Raw genomic sequence first — 20874 nt, forward strand, 5'->3', positions numbered from 1 at the left:
TATCAACAATGTGTATTTGTAGTAAAGCAGTATTTGTAGTAAAGTTGTTGTTTTCTGTGGCAATGGGTGGTATTTACTAAAGGCAAATCCACTTTGCACTCCAAGTGCAGTTTCAGATGCACTTTTGCAGTTTTGCAGTGCAGTTGTAGTGCATAGTGGATTTTCCTTTAGTAAATAACACCCACAGTGATGTTTAAATTTCCCCAATCACGCCATTTTCATGACTCCACATATTTCTGCCATGGTGCTGAAAATGAGCAATATTTTTGTCAGTAATGCACTACATACATTAACAACAAAAACAAGGTGTGTGTGTGGCAGACCCACAACATAATAAGATTATCTGAAGAAGAGACTGTCACCTCATCTCGCTCTGAAATTGGGTTTGCACTGTTGTAGAAAAAGGCCCAGAAAACCCCCAAATAAAACCTAGGAGACACCTAAAACAAAGCCAAGCAGTAAATGAAAACAAAGATTATTGGAGTTTCAAAGAAAAATGTATTACAAAAATGCCTCTCAGACATTATCTGGCATATCAATAGCCCCCCTACCCACAAAGTACTCCACATATCTTGATCTGACCTCGCGGGCACAAACCAGGATGACCAGCTTCAAGGGCCGTCAGGTTGACAATTTCCAGCAAGTCTGCATCGGGCCCAACTGAGGCCACATAGTTTGCTGAGTATTTTTTCAAAAAACTGTGCAGAATGCAGCACGAAAGCACAATATGATTGAGTTTATATTCCGCCATGTGGATTGGAGTCAAAAATAGGCGGAACCAGCTGGCCATTATCCTGAAAGTGTTCTCCGCTACTCTTCTGGCTCTGGCCAGCCGCAAATGAAAGATCCTCTGATCCGGGTGAGGGTCCTCATTGTGAAAGGCAGCATCAGATGGTTTGCCAGAGCAAACGCCTCAACCATGACGAAAACAAAGGGGAGTCCTTTGACATTCTCCTCTGGAGGTGGCAAGCCCAGACTGCCACTCTGGAGACGCCAGTAGAACTCCGTCCACGCGAACACTCCACCATCCGACATACGGCCATTTTTCCCCACGTCCATATACAGGAAGTCATATTTCGCTGACATCACTGCCAACATCACGATACTATTATACCCCTTGTAATTATAATAGTAGGATCCCGAGTTGGGGGGCGGGTTGATGCGGATGGTTTCTTATCAACTGCAGCTCCACAATTGGGAAAGTCCCAATGGCTGGCAAAGTAGGAGGTCACAGTCTGCCATTCCTGTGGCGTTGAAGGAAACTGTGGAGTCAAACAAGAAAAAAAAATTGTCATTTTGCACATCAACATTGCAAGCAGATTAGACACAAACATTTTTGGAAATGAGTATTTAAAGCCAAAAGTATAAGGTCCCCTTATCAGATTCCTCCCGGATCTTACGAAGCAAAGGCATGTGCGAGAACTGGTCACGCTGGAGCAACCAATTCTTGGTCCACAAACTCCTCCTCGCCCTGTTTATGGACCGGACTTGTGTCAAAGATAAAAACCCAACACCAAGCCAATGCACAGCATGAACTCTACAACGAGTACATACACGAACCATGGCTTAAAATGGTCGGCTGGTCAGAACGGACAACAGAAAGCACCGATAAACAGCAAGGCCTGAAAGAACAAACTGAAAACCAGAAACGAGCGGACAATAAGCACTGTAATTCAAAGCGTACTATATACCAAATTACAGTCCGCAATGACCAACAAATGCGAACCAACTACACACACTGATAAGCAGATACGCACCGACAAGCACAAACTGAAGAGCAGTAACGATCTGAAGCACAAATCTGAAAAGCGTGAATCGTCTCTCACCAAACTTCTACTAACACGCGATAAACAAGAGATCAGCAGAAGGAGCCCAAAGGGTGCTGCACGTGGTGCTGAACTTCCCTTTTCTAGTCCCGTCATACGTGGTTTACGTCACCTTGTTGACCGGAAATTTCGACAACTTTGTCCGACCGTGTGGATGCAACACCACTTCCGGACTAAATCCTTCGGAATTTACCCAACAGATTTTGTGGTCGGAATGTTCGACAGTGTGTACAAGGGCTTAAAGTTTTTTAAAGAGCCATACTGGTTTACGCTATGTGGAGCCCATTTTTCTTCTATTTTTGAATACTCCTAGGGTTGTTCATTTGGAGCACGGATGGTGGCAGAGAGCTGCTGATTGTAATTCAGGTGTGGAGCCTGTGATCGTTGAGATATGATCGCGGTCTGGATCTCGTATAGTATGGAAGAGCAGAGGTTTTCTCGGGCTGTTTCCTGGGACCACAAGACACTGACAGGAGCCGTTTTCAGTACCTCGGGTCACTTAGTCCATACAGCGCTTTTGACCACTCTTGCTGTAAGGTAATGAGGGTCAACTTCATTCAGTGAGTAGAGATCTTCAATTTAATAATCAGTTGGGAGCACAATCAACGTTTTTTTCATTCCATGGCATACTGAGCACAGTTTCATTTAACAAGTAGTTTAATCTATTATGGATTTTAATGCACATTCATTTCCACATATATTTATTACTCATTATGTATGATTTAATATTGGTTTAATATTTTTCACTAATTTTGCACCAGGCACATTGCTAGTGCTGTTTGTCAAATAATTTATTTCCTATGACACCACCTTTTTTCTCTGAAGGACCAAAAAAAACTCATGTACTTTTTTGAGCATAGGACGTAAAGCATGGGGCGACTGTAGGTACAAGTGTGAACACGGAAAATTTAAAATGATGGTATTCTATGTATAGGGAAATGAGCAGAAAAATGACCATGTGCGAATACGCCTGAAAAACACTTCAAAATCACCTGGAATATGTTCTGTTTCTGCTATGCTCAGATGTAAATGCAGGCACAAAAATAATACAAACCATAGCTTTTGTTTCAAAGCAAAACGAAAATGAAAGAACTGCTTGCCATGCAGTTTGACACAAATGGGTTAATAAAGGCGTTCTACAATTTAAGACTCCTCCTAGTAACTTTCCTGTTGAAACTAAGCTGAATAGGTGGACTGTGCTGATACAATTGAAAACAGAAATCATTTAGTGAGCAATGAAGACAATACTGAAGAGAGCCATGTTTTGGAGATTACAGATCTTCCAGGCTTGCTTTTTGTTTCTGCCAACAGCCTACGCAGGTTAGTACTTATTTTTCTCTCGTATTTACATGCTGCTGTGCTATAGTTAGAGAGGAAGTAAACCCTTCTATACTGACCTTTTAGGCAACCCATGGTTTGAAATACCACTGCGTTACAGCTCTTCCACTGCCGCTGTGGATATTTAGGGCCATTGTTACAAATCATGTGGCCCTGTACAGCCTACTTGATAGGGCCAGGGCCTAAAACCACCACCCAAATCGTACACAGCCAGTAGAGAAGAAGGAGATGTGCTGTGAAGTAATTAGGGTGTGACAGTATTGTGCTAACCATGGTGGGGGTTTAAAACTTGTACAGAGCACAGGAGTGAAATATGTGTATATAATGTACAACATGTAGGCGTCGGGAGTTTGCACTTTACACTGTGCAGGAGTCAGAAGTGGGTAAAGTACATAATGCAGCGGTCAAGGGTGGGTAACATACAGAGTGCAGGGGTCGGGAATGGCTAACGCACACAATGCAGGGGTCAGGAGTGGGCATATCTCCCAACCATTCGGTGTGGGAACAAGGGATACCTATTAGCAAAAGTATGAAGCATAGCACACACCCCATGCCACTTCCTCTTAAAGGAAAAAAAAAAAAGAAAAGGGAAGGAGGATTAGTTAAACCATTAAGTGCTTTTTTTAACCACTACTATTCCTTTATACCAGCTTTTGAAATTTACAAATGCAACAATTTAGAAATTGGATGAAACACTTTTTGAAATATAAAAAGTGTATTTTGTTTACAACTATATAGATCAGACCAAAATGAGGGACAAATGAGGAGGAATGAGGGACAGATGGACTTTTTTCCAAATCAGGGTCAGTCCCTCGAAAACAGGGACAGTTGGGAGCTATGGGAGTGGGTAATGTACACAATGCAGGGGTCAGGAGTGGATAATGTACATAATGTCATGGCCACGATGCTTTATATTGTAGTGCAGCAAAAATTACCACTCACTGCACTCAACCCATTCAACTGAATGGGACCGTGCCACAACTCTGTGTAATGCACATGGCTACAGCGCAGTGGTGTGGGCTTTTAGGGGTTACAACAAGTGGTGGGGAAGCCACATCATTTTTTTTCAATTCTTTTATTAAAAATTCTTTAAAGAAGAAGTAAACCCTGATGAGTTTACTTCCTCTTTCATTCCCTGCAAAGGCAAAGCATAATGGACTACTATGCATCGCATAGTAGTCCATTATGTGTCACTTACCTGACACAGGAGCCAGCGAAGTCGCCGCTGTCCCCTGTAGTCTGCCGCATCCATCTTCTTGGTGGGGTCTCGCAGCTCCGCCGCTGTCATTCGGCGAAGCCGCGATGGCGTCACTCCCGCGCATGCGCACGGTAGCCGACACGCGCGGCAGCTCCGTCGCTGAGAATGCCGCGCTCAGTGCGCCTGCGCGCCGCGCGCCGTAGACAGCGGTGCCTGTTTTCGGGCGAATATCTCCTAAACCTTATAGGTTTAGGAGATATTTCTTGGACCTACAGGTAAGCCTTAATCTAGGCTTACCTGTAGGTCAAAGTGGTTTGTAAGGGTTTACAACCACTTTAAAATGTTTACATAAAATACACTTCACACAAAAAACAAACAAAAAAAACATCAAAAATATTCTATACAATAATCACAAATCCCAAACATATCTTCCCACCCATAATAATATCACAAAGAATGTTTCCTTAAAACCTTTCCCTCCACTTAAAGCGAGAGTCCGCCGGGAGTTCCACCGTTTTTTTTTTTTAAAAGCCAGCAGCTACAAATACTGCAGCTGCTGACTTTTAAAATAAGGACACTTACCCGCCCAGCGCACCCACGATGTCGGCACCGAAGCCGATCTCTCGATTGTCTCTCGGATGCTGCCGCCGCCATCTTGGGTATGGGAATCAGGAAGTGGAGCCTTTCGGCTTCATTTCCCGGTTCCCTACTGTGCATGCGCGAGTCGCGCTGAGCAATAAGGATGGTCCCCGCTGTCTCTGGGATCCGTGTGTTTCCCAGCAGGCAGCGGGGGACTTTCGGAAAGGGGCGTAGATTACGCCCCTTTCCGCAGATAGCTATGCTGGAAGTGAGTGCAGATACCTGTACTGTACAGGTACCTGCACCCCCCTCCCCCCTGAAAGGTGCCAATTGTGGCGCCGGAGGCGGGGAGGATTCCAATGAGCGGAGAGGTCCACTTTGGGGTGGACCTCCGCTTTAAATACACAAGTTTGCTTTCCCTCCACTGATGTCTCTCCACCATTGCACTCACCCTATAACAGAAGAAAATTACATTAATAACACAGAGTAAACATTTCTTAATTACAAATTAACCATCAACCAAAGCTCCCACCTTCCTTCAAAAACCATATAACGTATCATAACAAAACCCACCCTACCATATCGCATATATAACTTACAATATTATTTCCCACCTCCCACTCCACCCTCTGTAAGGGCCAGTTCCCACTGCTGTGCAAATCACATGCGATGTCTGTTCAATGCAAATTCAACCATACACATTGTATGGCTGATTTTGCATCTCATTCGGACCAAACGCTTGCAGGACCCTTTTTTTGGTCTGCACCAGAATCGGATCGCATGGGTGTTCATACTCATGCGATCCGATTCCTGTTCAAATTGACAGTTTGCATATCGTAGTGCTGGGGGTGTCATTAACCACTTAAGGACCGGGCCTATTTTTCAGACTCTGTGTTTACAAGTTAAAATCAGGTTTTTTTGCTAGAAAATTAGTTAGAACCCCCAAACATTATATATATATATATATATATATATATATATATATATATATATTTGTCTAACACCCTAGAGAATAAAATGGCGGTTGTTGCAATACTTTATGTTACACCGTATTTGCGCAGCGGCCTTACAAGCAAAATAAGACAACAGTAAAGTTAGCCCAATTTTTTTTTATATTGTGAAAGATAATGTTACGCCGAGTAAATAGATACCCAACATGTCACGCTTCAAAATTGTGCCCACTCGTGGAATGGAGACAAACTTTTACCCTTAAAAATCTCCATAAGCGATGTTTTAAAATGTCTACAGCTTACATGTTTAAAGTTACAGAGGAGGTCTAGGGCTAGAATTATTGCTCTCCCTCCAACGATCACGGCAATATCTCACATGTTACATAGTTACATAGTAGGAGAGGTTGAATAAAGACACAAGTCCATCAAGTCCAACCTGTGTGTGATTATATGTCAGTATTACATTGTATATTGTATGTTGCGGTCTTTCAGATTTCATCCAATAGTTTAAAAAAACTATCGATGCTCCCCATTGAGACCACCACCTGTGGAAGGGAATTCAACATCCTCGCCGCTCTTACAGTAAAGAACCCTCTACGTAGTTTAAGGTTAAACCTCTTTTCTTCTCATTTTAATGAGTGGCCACGAGTCTTGTTAAACTCCTTTCTGCAAAAAAGGTTTATCCCTATTGTGTGGTCACCAGTATGGTATTTGTAAATTTAAATCATATCCCCTCTCAAGTGCCACTTCTCCATAGAGAATACGTTCAGTGCTCGCAATCTTTCTTCATTACTAACATCCTCCAGACCCTTTATTAGCTTTGTTGCCCTTCTTTGTACTCGCTCCATTTCCAACACATCTTTCCTGAGGACTGGTGCCCAGAACTGGACAGCATACTCCAGGTGCGGCCAGACCAGAGTCTCGTGGAGCTGGAGAATTATCGCTTTATCCCTGGAGTTAATACCTTTTTTAATGCATGTCAATATTCTGTTTGCTTCAGTAGCAGCAGCTTGGCATTGCATGCCATTGCTGAGCCTATCATCTACTAGGACCCCAGGTCCTTTTCCATCCTAGATTCCTCCAGAGGTTCTCCCCCCAGTGTATAGATTGCATTCATATTTTTGGCACCCAAATTCATTATTTTACATTTTTCTACATTAAACCTCATTTGCCATGTAGTTGCCCACCCCCTTAATTTGTTCAGATCTTCTTGCAAGGTTTCCACATCCTGCGGAGAAGTTATTGCCCTGCTTAGCTTAGTATTGTCCACAAATACAGAGATTGATGTGTGGTTTAAACATTGTTTTCATATGTGAGCGCAACTTGCGTATGCGTTCACTTCTGTGCGCGAGCTCGGCGGGACGAGGCACTTTAAAAAATTTTTTTTTCATATTTATGTAGCGCCCTGCTCCTGATGGGCAGGCACTATAGGTGTAAATTTAGCTTTGTCTGAGCTGTAGTTTAGCTCAGACTGATTGTGTTAAATTTATGGTTTCTGTTCCAGTTCAGCTGGGGTGTGTAGTTTTCCACTTGGTCATGGGTGGCGCTCTCATCATCGGTCAGTGTTGGAAATGCAACAGGCTGGGTGTATTGAGTACCTCTTTGCCCAGAAACAGCCCAGTGGGAGTGGTTTACCCGCTGTGCATTCTGAGAGAGGGTACCTAAGGGACATAGTTACATAGTTACATAGCTACATAGTTATTCAGGTTGAAAAAAGACACAAGTCCATCCAGTTCAACCTTAAAAACAAATAAATAAAATAAAAAATAATCGTACAATCCAAATACCCAATTTTATGCCCACAATTGATCCAGAGGAAGGCGAAAAAAAACCCCCAGCAGAGCATGCTCCAATTTGCTACAGCAGGGGAAAAAAATTCCTTCCTGATCCCCCAAGAGGCGATCGGTTTTTCCCTGGATCAACTTTACCTATGTTAGTACCCAGTTATATTATATTATGTACATTCAGGAAAGTATCCAGGCCTTTCTTAAAGCAATCTACTGAGCTGGCCAGAACCACCTCTGGCGGGAGTCTATTCCACATTTTCACAGCTCTAACTGTGAAGAAACCTTTCCGTACTTGAAGATGAAATCTCTTTTCCTCTAGACGTAAAGAGTGCCCCCTTGTCCTCTGGGTTGACCGTACAGAGAACAACTCAACACCAAGTTCACTATATGGACCCCTAATATATTTGAACATGTTGATCATATCCCCCCTTATTCTCCTCTTCTCAAAGGTGAATAAATTCAGTTCCTCTAATCTTTCCTCATAGCTGAGTTCCTTCATGCCTCTTATCAGTTTGGTTGCCCTTCTCTGCACTTTCTCCAGTTCCCTGATATCCTTTTTGAGAACTGGTGCCCAAAACTGAACTGCATATTCCAGGTGAGGTCTTACTAATGATTTGAACAGGGGCAAAATGATATCTCTCTCTCTGGAGTCCATACCTCTCTTAATACAAGAAAGGGAGCCAGGGGTTCCCCAGTGACGTGTGGGTGACCCCGCCCCCTCTGATGTAACGGAAACCTGCGTTACATCAGAGGGGGCGGGGTCACCCACACGTCACTGGGGAACCCCTGGCTTCCCTCTCCAGCGTCAGAGGGGCGGGGTCAGGTGACGGATGGCCCCGCCCCCCTAATATAAGAAACAGCGCTGGGCTCTCTGCAGTGTCTCCGGAGTGGAGACAGAAGAAGGATGTATGGACAGCGCTGTACTGAGAGACCCCCCCCGTCGCTGGATATGATCATCCATCGTTGGACCCCGGAGATCCATCGCTGGATAGCAAGAGTGGATTAGCACCGCTGGAATCTTTTTTTTTTTATTTTTTTCATTTTTAATAAAGGAATTTTTCAAAAGTGTGTTTGTCTTATTTAACCATTTTGACACTTTCTTTGTGAAATGGTAGGGGTACTTTTGTACCCCCTTACCATTTCAAACAGGGGGGGGCCGGGATCTGGGGGTTCCCTTGTTAAAGGGGGCTTCCAGATTCTGATAAGCCCCCCGCCCACAGACCCTCACAACCAACGGCCAGGGTTGTGAGGATGAGGCCCTTGTCCTTATCAACATGGGGACAAGGTGCTTTAAGGGGTCACAGACCCCCAAAGCATCCTCCCAATGTTGAGGGTATGTGGCCTGGTACGGTTAAAGAGGGAGGGGGGCCGCTCTCTCGTCCCCCCCTCTTTTCCTGCGGCCTGCCAGGTTGCGTGCTCGGATAAAGGGTCTGATATGGATTTTTAGGGGGACCCCCACGTCAATTTTTTTTTTTAAATTTGACACGGTGTTCCCCTTAATATCCATGTCAGACCTGATATGTCGGCTAATACAGAGAACACTCATTGAGTGTTCTCTGTATTACGGAGACCCGACAATTTAGCCGCAAGTGATTTTAAAAGACTTTTTTTCCTGCACAAATGACACTTTGTGCAGGGACAGTTCTAAGCACCAGAAACATGCGCCCCTTCATAGGCATACTATAGATACCCCCAGCTACGAAATTTAAAGGAATATTACACTTTTATTGTTTCACTTTAATCATTATTAAAATCACTGCTCCTGAAAAAACGGCCGTTTTTAAAACTTTTTTTTGCATTGATCCATGTCCCCTGGGGCAGGACCCAGGTCCCCAAACACTTTTTAGGACAGTAACCTGCATATTACCCTTTAAAATGAGCACTTTAGATTGTGAACATTCGAGTCCCATAGACTTTAATAGGGTTCTAAAGTTCACACGAAGTTTAGGTCTGTTCGCAGGTTCTGGTGCGAACCGAACAGGGGGGTGTTCGGCTCATCCCTAAGAGTAAGAATCATTAATCACTACTCTCTGAATTCTGTCTTTTAGCCAATTTTCTATCCATTTACAAACTGATATTTCCAAACCTGTAGACTATACCTTACACATGAGCCGTGTGTGGGGAATTGTATCGAACGCTTTTGCAAAATCCAAGTATACCACGTCCACCGCCACCCCTCTGTCCAAGGTTTTACTTACCTCCTCATAAAAAGAAATCAGATTTGTCTGACAACTTCTGTCTTTCATGAATCCATGTTGTCTGTTGCTTAAAGCGGAGGTCCACCCTAAAATGGACCTCCGCTCATCGGAATCCCCCCCCCCTCCGGCGCCACAATCGGCACCTTTCAGGGGGGAGGGGGGTGCAGTTACCTGGATAATCCAGGTAACTGCACCCACTTCCGGGCTAGCTCTCTGCGGAACGGGGCGTACGTTACGCCCCGTTCCGCAAGCGCCCGCCCCCTTCAGCAAGTGCCCCGCTGCCTGCTGGGAAACACACAGCTCCCAGAGGCAGCGGGGACCGTCCGGATTGCGCCGCGCGGCTCGCGCATGCGCAGTAGGGAACCGGGAAATGAAGCCGAAAGGCTCCATTTCCTGATTCCCATACCCAAGATGGCGGCGGGACCCGGCAGCCGAGCGAGCGATCGGCTTCGGGTGCCGACATCGCGGGCGCGCTGGACAGGTAAGTGTCACTATTTAAAAGTCAGCAGCTGCAGTATTTGTAGCTGCTGGCTTTTAAAAAAAAAAAAAAAAACGCGGAGTCCCGGTGGACTCCCGCTTTAAAGTGTTTTTGTTCAGCAAGAACTCGTTGATGTGGTCTTTTATTAAACGCTCCAGTATCTTCCCAGCTATAGAAGTTAAGCTAACAGGTCTATAGTTACTTGGTAAAGACTTTGATCCCTTTTTAAATATAGGCACCACGTTCGCCCTGCGCCAATCCAGTGGGACTATTCCCATCATTAATGAGTCCCTAAAAATTTGATACAATGGCTCTGAAATTACAAAGCTCAATTCTTTTAGGATCCGTGGGTGGATGCCATCAGGGCCAGGTGCTTTATCCACCTTTATTCTGTCTAAATATTTCTGGACCATATCACTTTTGAGCCATTGTGGATCATTTGGGGCTGTGTCACTATCACTCCCATTTTGGACATGCGCTTCCCCATGCTCTTTTGTGTACACAGAACTGAAGAAAGTATTTAATAAATTAGCCTTCTCTTTGTCCCCAGTCACCCACAACTATTTTGTAAAGGGCCTACATGCTCAGACTTGACCTTTTTACTATTAATATATTTGAAGAATTTTTTGGGGTTTGTCCTACTATCTTTTGCAATCTGTCGTTCGTTTTGAATTTTTGCATCCTTGATTTCCTTTTTACATATTCTGTTAAATTCTTTGTAACATTTAAATGTCACTAGTGATCCTTCATTTTTATATTTTTTAAAAGCTCTTCTCTTATAGTTTATAGCTTTTTTAACTTTGGCTGTGAGCCACATAGGTTTTGTTTTTAGCCTTTTAAACTTATTGCCCATGGGAATATACTTTGCAGTGAGGTCCCAAACAGTCTTTTTGAAGAATTCCCATTTCTGTTCTGTGCCCATTGAAGCAAATATTCTCTCCCAGTCTAAGTCCTGGAGAGCAGCCCTCATCCTTGGAAAATTTGCTCTCTTGAAGTTAAGTGTTTTTATCTTACCTGTATGTATTTCTTGTTTAGCGCTAACATCAAAGGAAATCATGTTATGATCACTGCTACCCAGGTGTTCCTTTATCTGGACATTAGTAATAAGCTCTGCATGGTTTGAGATTACCAGGTCCAACAGAGCTTCATTCCTAGTTGAGGCCTCAATAAACTGGATCATAAAATTGTCATGTAATAGGTTTATCATTTTTTGCCCTTTAACTGTCCCAGCAGTGCCATTACTCCAGTCAATTTCTGGGTAGTTAAAATCCCCCATTATTATCACTGTCCCAGCCCTTGCAGCCCTTTCCACCTGTGCAAGGAGCTGAGTCTCCACCTCCTCATTAACATTGGGTGGTCTATAACAAACTCCAACGATTAACTTTGAACTACACCGATCTAAATGCAGTTCCACCCATAATGCTTCAGACTCATCACACTCTCCATCCACCAGGTCCTCTTTCACACTTGCTTTGAGATCACTTCTCACATAGAGACAGACCCCGCCACCTTTCCTTCTTACCCTGTCTCTCCGAAAGAGTGCATAGCCAGGAATATTAATAGCCCAGTCATGTGAGGATTGAAGCCAAGTTTCAGCAATACCGATTACATCATAGCTCTCCTCATGCACCACAGCTTCCAACTCACTTATTTTGCTTGGCAGACTTCTGGCATTGGTGTACAAACACTTTAATGCATTATTACATTTTGCTCTGGTGTTTTTCATATTTTTAGTAGTACAAATTGCCCTATAGTTTTCAATGGCTGTTTGCAACATGGGAAATTTCTTGTCACCTGCCATATCCCACCCCCCATATATCCCCATTCCACCCTCCATTAATGTATGACCCCTAACTGACCTGTCTGCCCAATGTAATTCTGGTTCACCCCCCCCCCCCCTCAAACCCAGTTTAAATACTCCTCCAGCCTTCCCATATACCTCTCCCCCAGCACAGCAGACCCCCTTCCATTCAAGTGCAAACCATCTTTAGCATATAGGTTGCACCCCAATGAAAAGTCAGCCCAGTGCTCTAGAAACCCAAATCCCGCCTCCCTACACCAGGTCTTTAGCCATGCATTCAGCTCTCTAATCACCCCCTGCCTTTCCTGTGTTGCGCATGGCACAGGCAATATTTCAGAGAATATCACCTTGGAAGTCCTTCCCTTCAACTTGCAGCCTAGTTCTCTAAATTGATTCTTAAAGAGCCTCCACCTTGCTTGTATACGGTCATTGGTTCCAACGTGGACCAAGACTGCTGGGTCATACCCAGCCCCTCCCAGTAATTTATCCACCCGGTCCACCACATGCCGAACCCTAGCACCAGGGAGACAGCAAACTATTCGGTTGAGGCGATCCTGGCGACAAATTATTCTATCAGTCCTTCTGATTATAGAATCCCCTATAACCACCAACTGTCTAGGCCTATCTGCACTCCCCTCACCTCCTCTACTAGATGGACTGCTCTCCCGGCTGTTAGGGGGAGCAGTGACATATAGGGCTGCCACCTCTGTGTTTGCCACCTCCACATTTTCACCCAACTCTGCAAATTTGTTTTGATGCACAAACACAGGACTGGCCTTCCTTTTCTGCAAGCCCCTTCCACTCCCTCTAACTACATTAACCCATCTTCCTATGTGATAATCCTGACTTGCCCCTCCACCCTCCACATCAACCCTACTGACCACCTGCTCAGCGAGCAGAGGACCCCTTTCAAGGTTGTCCTTTCTGCCCAGTGTTGCAACTTGCTCCTCCAGATCTCTAATGTGAGCTTCCAGAAGGGCAACCTGCTCACATCTGTCACAGCGGTATGCATCCTGGAGCTCTTTCACCAGTTTTGCATACTTGTGGCACACTGTGCACTGAGCAAAACCTTCAACCCTGCTAGCACTCATTTCCCAGTTACAATACAATTACTTAAAGGAAGTTTAAGATGTTACTTACAGGTTAGAGACTCCTGTCTTAACTCCTGTTTTCAACTCCTGGTTATTAACTCTCCACTTTAGTTCAAAATTCCACTTGTGTTCACAAAATCCACATGCAAACCACCAACAGGGAGCAAGCTCCTTGAGGAGTTTGTATAACTACCTTTATACACCTGTGAACAATTAACCCCCCCTAAATTAGCAGGAAGAAAGAGAGAAAAAAAAATGCTTTTTAAAAAGTGTCAGAAAAAAGGACTTTTAAAAACTGCTAGCAACTGTATCAAATGAAGGAGAGGAAGAAAAAACACCCCCAAAAACAACACTTGCAAGCAGAAGCAGTCAAAAGCACAACTCCTGGTTATTAACTCTCCACTTTAGTTCAAAAAAAGACACCGTTGTCCAGGGTTCTCCGACCTGATGGTCCTCCTGCCCTGTCTTGGGGCCGGCTGGCCTGAGGCCTCGTCACTGAAAGTAGGCCCAGGAGTTCTGGGGCCTACTGATCCAAGGGTGGTCCTGCACTGTCTTGCCTGCGGGAAGAAGCCAAGCAATTGGAGAAACCAGGGGAGGACTTTTCTCAGAGAGGACCAAGCAACGAGGCTAGTATCTCAAGAAGAGCCTGGAGACTCAATTGGAGGATGCATCCCGGGTAATCTACCTCACAGTATTGCCGGCTTGGCTGAAAGAAACTGGTACTGTGTGACTGTACTTTGATTTTGCAAAAGTTATTGGTTACACAATCCTGTGGCTGAGGATTGTGCAAAGATTATACTGTACTCTTCAAGTCTGTGGCAGAGACTATGACCTAGCATTGCACCGGCTAGTGAGAGAGGCCTATCCGGTGGTTGCTAGATCCTGTTTGTGGAAGTTGTTTGTCCTCTGGATCAAAGAAATACCCGTGATCCGCAATGCAAGGTACCTGAATCTTCCCAAACCCTCCACCCCTCTATCTGATTTTGTTAATAAAAGCATTGAGAAAAAGAGACTAAGGCTGCTTTCACACTGGGGCGGTATTCAGGCGTTACAGCGCTAAAAAATAGCGCCCGTGTAGCGCCTGAAAAAAACCGGCCCCTTACACTCCAGTGTGAAAGCCGGAGGGCTTTCACATTGGAGCGGTGCGCTGGCAGGACCGTGAAAAAAAGTCCTGCTAGCCGCATCTTTGGAGCGGTGAAGGAGCGGTGTATTCACCCCTCCTAAACCGCTCCTACCCATTGAAATCAATGGGACAGCGCGGCAATACCGCCGGCAAAGCGCCGCTGCAGAGGCGCTTTGCGGGCGGTTTTAACCCTTTTTCGGCCGCTAGCGGGGGTTAAAACCACCCCGCTAGCGCCCGCAGACCGCCGCTAAAGCGCCGCTAAAAATAGCGGCGCTTTACCGCCGACGCCTGCACCGCCCCAGTGTGAAAGCAGCCTAAGTGTTTGGAGCTGACATCTGTGAACAACATTCCAATGGGATCCCTGTGACGGACACAGTGGAACAGTGAGGTAACGGTGGACCTAAAATAATTAAAATTAGCGGCTTCTTTTGGGGTCAGTGCTACATTTAATTTCACTTTTTATCTTTGCACTATCCTTTTACGAAAAAAAAATTGGGTCACTTTTATTCCTATTACAAGGAATGTAAACATTCCTTGTAATAGAAAAAAAGCATGACAGGACCTCTTAAATATGAGACCTGGTGTCAAAAATACTTTAGCTCTCATATTTACACTAAAATGCAATAAAATAAAAAAATTATTTGAAAAAAATAAATTCCCATTTAAGAGCATTGGGCACAAGTGACATTTGACATCGCTTTCTCCCTCCAATGCTATGGAGCAGAGTGGGGGCCATCTTCCCCTTACTCAACAGCCAGGGGAGCGCGCGGCCCCCCCACCCCAAAGCACCTTATCCCCATGTTGATGAGGACAAGGGCCTCTTCCCGACAACCCTGGCCGTTGGTTGTTGGGGTCTGCGGGCGGGGGGCTTATCGGAATCCGGGAGCCCCCTTTAATAAGGGGGCCCCCGGATACCGGCCCCCCACCCTATGTGAATGAGTATGGGGTACAATGTATCCCTACCCATTCACCTGTGGAAAAAAAGTACAAAAAAAACACAACACAGGGTAAAAATATTTTATTGCACAGCTCCGGGGGTCTTCCGTCTTCGGGGGTCTACTCGCCGGACTCCTCCGCTATCTTCTTGTAGCTCTTTTGCTAGCGGAGGAGTCCGGCTTTCTTCCTCCCTGCCGCCGGCCTCTTCTCCCGACTTCGGGGGTCTTGTCCTCCTCTTCGGTTCTTCTGCCGGGCCACCGCGCCTTCTTATAGCTCTTTTACAGGCGGTGGCCCGGTCTTCTGTCGCCGCCGCCTTCCGTTCTTCTTCTTCTTCTTCTCCAGGAGATGTTGACACGAGGCTCTCTCCGGCCGGAATGCCAGAGCCGCGCTGCACTGCCACTTATATAGTGACAATGGGGCGGTGTCACATGGTATATGTCACATGGGTTGATGTCATGTGACACCGCCCCATTGTCACTATATAAGTGGCAGCGCAGCACGGCTCTGGCATTCCGGCCGGGAAGAAGAAGAAGAAGAAGAAGAAGAAGACCGGGCCACCGCCTGTAAAAGAGCTATAAGAAGGCGCGGTGGCCCGGGAGAAGAGGCCGGCAGCGGGGAGGAAGAAAGCCGGACTCCTCCGCTAGCAAAAGAGCTACAAGAACATAGAGGAGGAGTCCGACGAGAAGACCCCCGGAGCTGTGCAATAAAATATTTTAACCCTGTGTTGTGTTTTTTTGTACTTTTTTTCCACAGGTGAATGGGTAGGGGTACATTGTACCCCATACTCATTCACATAGGGTGGGGGGCCGGTATCCGGGGGCCCCCTTATTAAAGGGGGCTCCCGGATTCCGATAAGCCCCCCGCCCGCAGACCCCGACAACCAACGGCCAGGGTTGTCGGGAAGAGGCCCTTGTCCTCATCAACATGGGGACAAGGTGCTTTGGGGTGGGGGGGCCGCGCGGCCCCCCCTTCCCCAAGGCACCCCCCATGTTGAGGGCACGCGGCCTGGTACGGCTCAGGAGGGGGGGCGCTCGCTCGCCCCCCTTTCCTGGCCGGCCGGGTAGCGTGCTCGGACAAGGGTCTGTTGTGTACTTGGGGAGAACCCCCACGCCGATTTTTTTTCGGCGTTGGGTTTCCCCTTTAAGTTCATTCCAGGCGGCGGATCCCGCGACGTCTCCGTCGCGGGCCCCGCCTACCTTCACACGCGCTCGAAATGAGCGGACTGTCCTCCGCGTGTGTGGGCGAGTCCGTTCATTTCAAAAGTTGCGCTGACTTAGTACGACAAACTTAGTTTGCCGTATTAGTCTGCTCAAAAAGTGCCGTGTGTGGGCAAGTTCGTTCATTCAAAAGTTTGAGCGACTGTTTGACGAACTTAGTTTGGGCAGACAGTCCGCCCGTGTGTACGCGGCCTTACACAAAAAATGGACACGGCGCCCTCAGGAATTACTCTATCAACTCCTCTCTCTACCAATTCACATCTCTGCATCATACTTTACGCTGGTTAATTCATCATTTAACCACTTCAGCCCTGGAAGGATTTACCCCCTTCCTGACCAAGGAAGATATGGCACTGTGTCGCTTTAACTGACAATTGAGCGGTCGTGCGATGTTGTACCCAAACAAAATGTATGTCCTACCATTTTTTTTTACTAGTAATGGTGGTGACCTGCTTTTTATCGGGACTGTGACATTGTGGCGGACAAATCGAACACTTTTGACACATTTTTGGGACAATTTACATTTATACAGAGGTGTACATCTCTACATCTCTGAAGGTCTATTCTAATATAGGTCCCACCATCAGAATATGTGTCCAGGCTTTCATGCAAAATGACCTAACAACCCGATCTTTGTCCATTATACCCCAGCGTTCTATAGGTTTTCTTGATGGCCCATTTTGTGGCCTTCTTCTGAAATAGAGATATCAAGCCACTCACTTCCTCCACTCAGGACACTGGCCCTTGATAGGGGACATAATGAATTTAGTAGGTGCCTGTTGCCTAAGCCTCTGAAACTCATTATAACTTAATTACTTTTTACAATCCCTCTCACCACCCTTTGCCTTCTTCTGACCTTTGACCACCTTTGAAAAGTTCTGTTTAACCACTTGACCACTGGGCACTTAAACACCCTTAATAACCAGACCAATTTTCAGCTTTCGGTGCTCTCGCATTTTGAATGACAATTACTCAGTCATGCAACACTGGACCTATATAAAATTTTTGTCCTTTTTTTCACACAAATAGAGCTTTCTTTTGGTGGTATTTAATCACTGCTGGGTTTTTTTTTTTGTGCTATAAAAGAAAAAATACCGAAAATTCTGTAAAAAAACGAATTTTTCTTTGTTTCTGTTAGAAAATTTAGCAGATTAGTAATTTTTTCTTCATAAATTTTGGCCAAAATTTATACTACTACATATCTTTGGTAAAAATAAGTACAAATTGGTGGATATTATTTGGTCTTTGTGAAAGTTATAGAGTCCACAAGCTATGGTGCCAATATCTGAAAATTGATCACACCTGAAGGACTGACGGCCTATTTCAATTCTTGAGACCCTAACATGCCAGAAAAGTACAAATACCCCCCAAATGACCCCTTTTTGGAAATAAGACATTCCAAGGTATTTAGTAAGAGGCATGATGAGTTTTTTGAAATTGTCATTTTTTCCCACAATTCTTTGCAAAATCAAGATTCTTTTTACTTTTTTTTTTTTTTTCACAAAATTGTCATATTATCAGGTTATTTCTCACACACAGCATATGCATACCACAAATTACACCCCAAAACACATTCTGCTATTACTCCCGAGTATGGTGATACCACATGTGTGAGACTTTTACACAGCGTGGCCACATACAGAGGCCCAACATGCATGGAGCGCCATCAGGTGTTCTGGAGCACCCAGGACAATTCTGACATTTCTCTCCTACATGTAAAAATCATCATTTATTTGCTAGAAAATTACATAGAACTCCAAAACATTATATATGTTTTTTTAGCAAACACCCTGGAGAATACAATGGTGGTCTTTGCAACTTTTTATCTCGCACGGTATTTGCGCAGTAATTTTTCGAATGCTTTTTTTTGGAAAAAAAACTGTTTTGTGCTTAAAAAAAAAAAAAACACAGTAAAGTTAGCCCAATTTTTGCATAATGTGAAAGATGAAGTTACGCTGAGTAAATAGATACCTAATATGTCACTCTTCAAAATTGCACACGCTCGTGGAATGGCGGCAAACGTCGCTACTTAAAAATCCCCATAGGCGACGATTTACATTTTTTTTACTGGTTATATGTTTTGAGTTACAGAGGAGGTCTAGGGCTAGAATTATTGCTCTCGCTCTAACGTTCGCAGCGATACCTCACATGTGTGGTTTGAACACCGTTTTCATATGTGGGCGGGACTTACGCATGCGTTCGCTTCTGCATGCGAGCACATGGGGACAGGGGCGCTTTAAAAAAAACATTTTTTTTTTATTGTTCATTTTACTTTATTTATTTTAGTTTGACATTTTTTTCCCCAAAAATAATTTTTTTGATCACTTTTATTCCTATTACAAGGAATGTAAACATCCCTTGTAATAGGAATATGGCATGACAGGTCCTCTTTACAGTGAGATGTGGGGTCAATAAGACCCACATCTCACCTCTAAGCTGGGAAGCCTGAAAAAAAAAAAGATTCTGGCTTTGATCGTATTAGCGATTCGGTAGAAGCACCGGAGGGCGGAGGGCGGCGGGAGATGTCTATGGTTGGGTATTGCAGGGTATCACCGACTATGGCTGGGTATCTCAGAGCATGGTGTTGCAGAGTACTGCGTTGCAGAGCATTGCAGGGTATTGGCGGGTGTTGCAGAGCATTGCAGAGTGTTGCAGGGTATTGGCGGGTGTTGCAGAGCATTGCAGAGTGTTGCAGGGTATCGGCGGGGGTTGCAGAGCATTGCAGAGTGTTGCAGGGTATCGGCGGGGGTTGCAGAGCATTGCAGAGTGTTGCAGGGTATCGGCGGGGGTTGCAGAGCATTGCAGAGTGTTGCAGGGTATTGGCGGGTGTTGCAGAGTGTTGCAGGGTATTGCAGAGCGTTGCGGAGTGTTGCAGGGCATTGCGGAGTGTTGCAGGGCATTGCAGAGTGTTGCAGGGCATTGCGGAGTGTTGCAGGGCATTGCGGAGTGTTGCAGGGCATTGCGGAGTGTTGCAGGGCATTGCGGAGTGTTGCAGGGCATTGCGGAGTGTTGCAGGGCATTGCGGAGTGTTGCAGGGCATTGCGGAGTGTTGCAGGGCATTGCGGAGTGTTGCAGGGCATTGCAGAGTGTTGCAGGGCATTGCAGAGTGTTGCAGGGCATTGCAGAGTGTTGCAGGGCATTGCAGAGTATTTGCAGGGCATTGCAGAGTAATGCAGAGTATTTGCAGGGCATTGCAGAGTAATGCAGAGTATTTGCAGGGCATTGCAGAGTAATGCAGAGTATTTGCAGGGCATTGCAGAGTAATGCAGAGTATTTGCAGGGAATTGCAGAGTAATGCAGAGTATTTGCAGGGAATTGCAGAGTAATGCAGAGTATTTGCAGGGAATTGCAGAGTAATGCAGAGTATTTGCAGGGATTTGAGGGGTTAATTTTCGGTGAGCAGCGATGTGGGCACTGCAGATGCAGCCCACATCGCTGCTGACACCGATCTCTTCCCCCTCCGCTGTACCGATCGGTACAGAGAGGGGGAGGGAGGAACCGGCGTCATAACATGACGCCGGCTTGTTTACAAGTGATCACTCCGTCATTTGACGGAGCGATCACGTGGTAAACGGCCGCGATGAGCGGCCGTTTACCGTGATTCGTGATGCGCCGGGTCCACTGGACCCAGCGGTCACGGATGCTCTCGTGTGCGCGCCCCAGGGGGCGCGCGAGAGCAGAATTCTGGGAGGCCGTTAATTAACGGCCTCTCAGAGTTAAACAACCGCCCTGATGCCGTTAATCGGCAATGGGCGGTTGTTAAGTGGTTAAACACTGGGGAGCCTTCCCCACTGACAGAACACAATAACCACTGCTGGCGGCCATGAACGTTGGAGAGAGAGCAATAATTCAAGGGACATCATTCATTGTTAGTTCTAAATAGATCAATTGTAAAAACATTGCCTGTAGACAATTTTAAGTACTGTCATTTTTCACCATTTCATAGGTGTGCACAATTTCAAAACTTGAACTGTTTGGTATCTATTTACTCAGTGCAACCCCAGCTTTTATATTTTACCAAATACATTAGTATTATATTGTGTTTGTGTGCAATAAAATTTATTTTACTGTATTTTTTTCATGAAACTATAGATTGGATAAACAGTTTAACAAGTACAGAGAAACATAAACAAATTGCAAATGCTATCATTCGACAAATACACTAGTTTTAGAAACGATATAATTATTTGGGAGTTTTAAGTAGTTTTTTTTAGCAAATCTGCAGATTTTAAAGTGTGTGAGAATAATTTTGAAATTGCTTCATATGTGAAGCAGATAAAACAGCCCTAAATTGAGATTATACTCCAGTGAAGGAAAGTGTCAGGTACGCGAATAGGCTCTATTAAATGCTA

The 20874-nt window shown here is 45.2% G+C and overlaps 1 protein-coding gene across 1 annotated transcript in view; it reads left to right on the top strand.

Annotated features, from left to right (window-relative positions):
* The first annotated feature begins 2984 nt into the window (after positions 1–2984).
* The window catches only part of LOC143984317 (major histocompatibility complex class I-related protein 1-like), a 95068-nt gene continuing 77178 nt past the window's right edge, over positions 2985–20874 (top strand). The window contains exon 1 of the mRNA XM_077484563.1: positions 2985–3146. Within this exon, the coding sequence (XP_077340689.1) occupies positions 3062–3146 (85 nt within the window). The 5' untranslated portion in view covers positions 2985–3061. The remainder of the gene's footprint in view (positions 3147–20874) is intronic.

Source organism: Lithobates pipiens, unplaced genomic scaffold (assembly GCF_037356315.1).
Source record: "Lithobates pipiens isolate NorthernLeopardFrog02 unplaced genomic scaffold, aLitPip1_a1.2 Scaffold_1, whole genome shotgun sequence".
NCBI lineage: Eukaryota > Metazoa > Chordata > Amphibia > Anura > Ranidae > Lithobates > Lithobates pipiens.